Genomic DNA, 7,618 nt, shown 5'->3' on the forward strand with positions numbered 1-7,618 from the left:
CAATTATTGTTTTATATGAGAAATAAGGATTCAAAGACCTAACGAATAAACAAGAATATATTGTCCATATAGTCTATGTTTCCCAATTCTTTCACTAACAACTTCTGCAAGATCCATATATATCCCTTGGGAAAACATCTGTTGTTTCCTGCTAAATGAAATAACATCAATATGCCTGTTCAGCCATGAGCTTGGATCATCTGCCTCTAATTTGGTGCATTTAAAAATCTTATTGGTCATCCCAGCGCTCGCGGGCACGCGGCCCTCCTCGGCAGTTTCCTGAGGGCCAGGCGCCCGCAAGCCGGCCGCGAGGACGCCGTTGGCAGCGCCTCTGATTGAAATCCCAGAAGATATACCTGTTCTTAGGAGAAAAAAAGGAAATCTAAGAAAAACGCTATGGCAAAGAGAATAAAAGCTAAGCCCACTTCAGACCAACCTGGAAGTCCATATCGCTCTGTCACACACTTCGATTCACTAGCTGTCATAGACATCCCTGGAGCAGACACTCTGGATAAATTATTTGATCATGCCGTGTCGAAGTTTGGGAAGAAGGACAGCCTGGGGACCAGGGAAATGCTAAGTGAAGAAAATGAGATGCAGCCAAATGGAAAGGTTTTTAAGAAGTTAATTCTTGGGAATTATAAATGGATGAACTATCTTGAAGTGAACCACAGACTGAGTAACTTTGGCAGTGGACTCACTGCCTTGGGACTAAAACCAAAGAACACCATTGCCATTTTCTGTGAGACCAGGGAAGAATGGATGATTGCAGCACAGACCTGCTTTAAATACAACTTTCCTCTTGTGACTTTATATGCCACACTTGGCAAAGAAGCTGTCGTTCATGGATTAAAGGAATCTGAGGCTACCTATCTGATCACTAGTGTTGAACTTCTGGAAAGTAAACTTAACACTGCATTGTCAGATATTAATTGTGTTAAACATATCATTTATGTGGACAATAAGACTATCAATAAAGCAGAATACCCTGAAGGATGTGAGATTCACAGCATGCAATCAGTAGAAGACTTGGGATCCAAGCCAGAAAATTCAAGCATTCCTCCAAATAGACCATCTCCTTCAGACATGGCTATCAACATGTACACCAGTGGATCTACTGGACGACCAAAGGGCGTGATGATGTATCATAGCAATTTGATAGCTGGAATGACAGGCCAGTGTGAGAGAATTCCTGGACTGGGACCAAAGGACACATATATTGGCTACTTGCCTTTGGCTCATGTACTAGAATTGACAGCAGAGATATCTTGCTTTACCTATGGCTGTAGGATTGGATATTCTTCTCCACTTATACTCTCTGATCAGTCCAGCAAAATTAAAAAAGGAAGCAAAGGAGACTGTACTGTCCTGAAGCCCACCCTCATGGCTACTGTTCCAGAAATTATGGATAGAATTTACAAGAATGTTATAGCAAAGTCCAAGAGATGAATTATATCCAGAAAACTCTGTTCAAGATAGGTTATGACTACAAATTGGAACAGATCAAGAAGGGATATGATGTACCATTATGCAATCTGATACTGTTTAAAAAAGTGAAGGCCCTGCTTGGAGGGAATGTCCGTATGATGCTGTCTGGTGGCGCACCACTTTCTCCTCAGACACACCGGTTCATGAATGTCTGCTTCTGCTGCCCAATTGGTCAGGGTTACGGATTGACAGAATCCTGTGGTGCAGGGACAGTTACTGAAGTTACTGACTATAATACTGGCAGAGTTGGAGCCCCTCTTATCTGCTGTGAAATTAAGCTGAAAGATTGGCAAGAAGGCGGTTATACAATTCACGACAAGCCAAACCCGAGAGGTGAAATTGTAATCGGTGGACAAAATATCTCCATGGGCTATTTTAAAAATGAAGAGAAAACAGCAGAGTATTATTCTGTGGATGAAAATGGACAGAGGTGGTTTTGCAATGGTGATATTGGAGAATTCCATCCCGATGGGTGTTTGCAGATTATAGATCGCAAGAAAGATCTGGTGAAGCTGCAAGCTGGAGAATATGTCTCTCTAGGGAAAGTGGAAGCTGCACTGAAGAATTGTCCTCTTATTGATAACATCTGTGCTTTTGCCAAAAGTGACCAGTCCTATGTGATCAGTTTTGTGGTTCCTAATCAGAAAAGGCTGACACTTTTGGCACAACAGAAAGGGGTGGAAGGAACTTGGGTCGATATTTGCAACAACCCTGCCATGGAAGCAGAAATACTAGAAAACTTAAATAAGGGACCAGGAAAATGAATATAAGAAAGTGAAAATCAAAATCAACAAAAAACTATGAACCAGACACACTTTTTGGGGGGTGGGGGGGCGGGAGGGGAGGGATTGGGGTCAGAATGGGGCGTTTGCAATTGTATGGGGGAATATTAAAATAAAATTTATTATTTAAATTAAAAAAAAAAAGAAAAAAGAAATTAGAGAAACTGCAAACACCATGAAATTGGAGCGGTTTGAAATCCCAGTCAAGGTTCGCCTCAGCCCAGAGCCATGGACCCCGGAAACTGGTCTGGTAACTGATGCTTTCAAACTGAAAAGGAAGGAACTGAAGAACCATTACCTTAAAGACATCGAGCGAATGTATGGGGGCAAATGAAATGCAGGTAGCTGATATACAGCTGTGTAGGAGGTGGCTGGGTGGTTTCTCAGTTCTAGGATTTTAAGCCTTTGTTGAACTGTCTGCTAGAATGTAAGGCAAATCTTTCTAAAGACACAGTAATAAAACCAAAAGTGATTAAAATAGTTGTTGAGTCTTGCATAGATCTAGTGAAACTGAAATTGAAAAATTTATTGCCCTTTAGCTGTCTTATTAATTTTAGAGTGAAAATTATGTTTTAAAAAATTAGTCTAGCATATACTAGTTTTCTTAAAAATATATGTACTGTTGAACAAAATAAACTTAAGTTGGCGTAGAATGTAGTTTCAGGAAATTTATAGCTTCCGATGTCTACTGTCTTCCTAGTTGAGAAGAAGCTTAAATATTAAGCATGACAAAAAATCTGTATTAACACTACTCAAAGCAGAAGTGCTAGAGGGCCTGAAAATTTCTCTTCCAACCCTTTATCTTGAAGGGAAAAGTCAATCAATATAATAGAATCAAATAATAACCTTGGAATCCATTTTAAGATTCCTTATGTTGCCTAAGTTAGGTGGAGAATCGTTGTACTATTGTGAATAATTATGGTGCCTGGAATAAGAATGAAGCAACGTATACACACCAAAAAATACCTAGTAATGTATTTAAAGGGAAATTGAGCTACTTCAAACTTGCAGGTCTAAAATCAGTAAGTAATTATCTGACTTAAGAGGAAAGTACATTTTTCAAAATGCTGAAAATCGCCTTTCTACGTGTATTCAAAGTAAAAGACTTGACACCAAGAGTAAAGTGATGGAAAGTCATTCAGATTTGCACAGGAAGCATCGTTTCTGTTAGGAAAGATGGTGAAATCAGAGGCATGTGGAATCACAGTCCTTGCATAGCACTTGAGCCTGAGGGACTGATTTAAATGCTGTATTTATCATTGACCACAGGGACTGATTTTAAAAATGTACTTATTTCAAATTACACTTGCAATTAAAGACCTGTTTGTGGTTGCTGGTTTGATTCCTGGTCAGTAGTTTGTGTTTCAGAAAGCTTCTCATTTTGCTTTAATTTCAGCAAAGCGGGTTATGATAAGACTTCCACAATTGATCTTGTCTGAATCTAGAGTGATTAACTTGAATGAATTTTGGGAAGCTACAGGGAAAAACTCTCTGTTGCCACTTTGGTTTCTGTGTGTGAAGAGTTTAGAAACTGGAAATGCTGGATTTGGGAGAAGGGAAGTTACTCAATAAGGAACTGAAACCTGTGCAGTAACTAGAGAGTGTGGGTTTCTTTTTAAAATTTTAATTAAAATCTGGGATTACAGATCCCTGAGAAATATTCACACTTCAACCATAGTTACTGTAAAAAAAAAAAAAAGCAAAAATTCTTAATACTGTTATTCTTTGCACTTTTTTCTTAATCATTTTATATATACATATATAAATATGTCGCTTACATATATATATATGTTGCTTACATTGCTTTGTACAGATGTGGGCCACCACTGCAATAAAATTCATTCTTTTTGCTCTCAAATATTTATAAAGAGAATATTTAAATGTTATGTATATGGTGGTAAAAAGGAAAAAATTTCATCTGGTATTATAAGCAAGAATGAAGGTCTTTGTAATGTTTCCTGTTCACTGCTCTGCAATGTAAAATTCAAGCAAGTTCTCCCTGAAGAGATGTGTGTGTAAGTATCCTCATTTTTCCCAACTTGCCTTTGAAGAGTGCAAATTCATTATTAAATAGACTACTACTATGACTACTTTTACTGTCTGGCCCACTCTTGATCTCTTAAGGATGGTTTCCTTAGAATTTTTCAAAATGTGACTTCTTTTCCTTTTGGAATGATTTTAAATGTGTGAGTGCATGCATACTCAGATATTTGCACCCCCACCTCACTCACCCCATCTCCCAAAAGCTAGAACACTGCCAACTAAACTGTTGTATAGGTCCTTTATAAACATGTCATTAACACTTAAGGTTGGGTGCTGCTAATTCTTCGTGAAAATCCAAATATTGTTAAGGGACCAGGGAGATGCCACTACCCCTGATTTTTCATCTAAAAATATACGTTTATGTAAACAGATCTTTCCATATTCATAGTAACTTTTAAAATATTTCAACCTAAAGATTTTGATCCTACATTTTTATACCTGTTTAAACTGTTCACTGTTATTATGATGTCAGCCATCAAAGATGTACTTTTAAAATTTACTACATTTATGTACATTTCTAAGTCAGACACTTGTGATTTTTTTCTTTGATTACATGAAAGTATCTTGCTTCCTTGATCTTTGCATTCATTTTTTTCTAGAGTGGAGGTATAATTGTATAACTATGCAATTGTTTTTCTAGAGTGAAGGTACAATAATGGCTTTTCAGAAGTGATATGAGATTACTCAAAGTCAGACATTCAAAGTCTGTTTCTTTGGTCAAAGTACTGTTTCTTTGGTCATAGAGGTTGATTAATAATGCTGTATCTTCCTGATAACATGATAAATGTTTCTAAAATAACACAATGAGAACAGGTTAAAGATTGTGTGCTATTGGATAGAAATACTTTGATTTTCAAATGTAGTTGCAAATTAGAATGTATTAATATTTGTACTTTCTGTTGAAATGCACGATTGCAGAATTGTTACTTAGATTTTTGTGTTTATTGATGAAAAGCTTTGTTTGTACTTATTTTTAAGTTTGCACTCAAATCTTAAATAAATCCACTCATGTTACCAAAAAAAAAATCTTATTGTCCCTCTGTTTGAAAAAAAAAATTCAAATACTTAATAAATAATGCAAAGTTATTTGCAATGAAATTTGCAGAAACCCAAAAAATATGTTTGAAGACAAAACCCTTACCTTAGACATTAAATCTTAGCTTATAAGAAGAATATAAAAATTATGTTTTATTCTATCAATAATCTCAATTTAAAATTTTCTCTTGTCTGAAACATGCCTAATTTGCTCTACTTTATGGTGACATGTAAAATCCAAGAGCATGGGAAACAAGGAGTTTCTCATATTCTCTTTCCCTGTACATATACATACATACATACATACATATATTTTGTATATGTATGTATGTGTGTGTGTGTTTATATATATCAGGGTTACAGCCTTGGTTGTTTGAAGTCAGTCACCACCAGAATACTCATATACAGAAATGGACATATACAATATTAACAAGCAAATAAATTAGCTGCTCCCCAATCCTTTTAGAAGATTTACCAGCATACCACTGAGAACATATTTGGTATAGAAACACATTTATATTTCATATTTCTATAACTTCTTCTGGCAATCATGTGTTTGTGGAGCCCCACACTGGTGGGTCCTTGGTGACTCTTGAGAAAATAATTTCAAGAATCACCAGGATGAAGCCAGCAACAAAGTTTACTAGAAGTGACAGGACAGCACACTGAAAGGCAGTTTCTGAAAGCAGGAGGGCTGCCCCGGAGCAGTAAAGCAGGAGGCTTCTTAAGGTATTTTTCCCTTTTCTGGATGGGGACACATCCCTTTTCATTATGTACACTTGCTCCAATCCCTTCTCCCCGTTCCAGGACTAATTGGAGCTAACTGCCCCTAACCAACCCCCCACACCTTACCCCTATTTTTGAGTTGGTGATGGGCAGCAAACTGTAGTTAAAAGACTCTTCCCAAGCCTCCCAGGCTTGCCTGACCTTATCTGATCCTTCAGACAAAGTGCCCAGAGCCTGGAGATACAGCTGTGCTCCTTTGGGGGTGGGGGTGGAGGGACTGGGGGTGGGGTTTAGAGTCCTTTCTATCCCTCACACTGTATTACTGGCACTGGGACCAAGCTGGCTAGTATTTACATCTTTTATAAAAACCATCTCTTTGTTTTGCAAGGAGAAGGAAAGAAAAATAATTAGGTTAGGGGTATCACATGACTGAAAAAAAAAATTGAAGAGGCTTCTACAGGTCTGGAGTTTCCTGAGTTGCTGGACATGTTATATTCACTCTGAGAGGAATTTATAGGTGGAGTTGCCTACTGAATTTTTGAGTTTTATAATATGAACAGATAAAAGAAGTACATTCTAAAGAAAGAGTTTGTATTTAAGAATGTGTCTGAAATAATTGTCCCTATAATCAAAAACGATGGTTAATCCCTATAATTCAAGAGGATTTATTTTGATTGTTTATGTAAGTTGCAATTATTGGCATACAGTTTTATGGAAAACTAGTCATAAATATACATGGATATATTTACTGTGTGGACCTGCCCTTCCATTTTGAGTGGTAATGTTTTTAGTTGTTAGTCTGATTTTAAATTTATTTATAATAAATTAGCCAATGTACTTTGTCTAAAGCTTATACTATTACAATATGCATGAAGATCTTTCTTTTTCCTTTCATTTTCCATATTAGAGATATTTAATTTCTGCATATTATAGCTGTCCTCCCTTTCTTTTCTTCCCTCCTCCCCTTTTTTTCTTCCCACCCTTCCTCCTTCTTTGTTTCATTATTAGATATGAAATTAAAATTTTGAGTTCATAACATAATCACAAGATTCAAATTTACACAAGCGCTGGGTATAGTCAGAAGTGCGGGAGGGTGAGAGAATTCAGCAGAGCCAGAGCAGAGAGCAGAACAGGCAGAATGACGAAGTGCACTGCTGAGGGGAGCAGCGGGCGCGGCAGGAGAGGTCTGTGCACCATGTGGGACCCTCACCGGTGGCTGGGGATCGAACCGGCGCTGCAGAGGCTGCGGGCAGCTTCACAGCGCTGCACTCAACCACTGCGCCACCAGGGGAGGCCCTCGATTTTTTTTAATATATATAAAATAAATGCACCCCACCACCTCTTCTATCCTTGTTTATTTCCCCTTTTCCTCATTGGTTATAAGTGTGAGATTTATTCTCATTGTCACTTTGAGAAAACTTATCTGTGCCAATGAAAATAACTTTTGTTTAATGTTTAATGAATTTGGTTAATTTGTTCACTTATTTTTAATACAGATCAAGACACAGTATAAGAAATGATGTAGAACATCTATCATATATATC

General features: G+C 37.3%; 1 protein-coding gene across 1 annotated transcript; it reads left to right on the top strand.

Annotated features, from left to right (window-relative positions):
• Nucleotides 1–390: 390 nt before the first annotated feature.
• Nucleotides 391–2,604, top strand: LOC311169651 (long-chain-fatty-acid--CoA ligase 4-like; the record flags this gene model as incomplete). Its single annotated transcript, XM_084231765.1, is given in 3 exon segments — nt 391–1,426; nt 1,429–2,219; nt 2,416–2,604. Coding segments are annotated over 3 exon segments (2,010 nt in total). The 5' UTR covers nt 391–396.
• Nucleotides 2,605–7,618: the final 5,014 nt, after the last annotated feature.

Source organism: Talpa europaea, assembly GCF_964194135.1.
Source record: "Talpa europaea genome assembly, chromosome: 4".
Classification (NCBI taxonomy): Eukaryota; Metazoa; Chordata; class Mammalia; order Eulipotyphla; family Talpidae; genus Talpa; species Talpa europaea.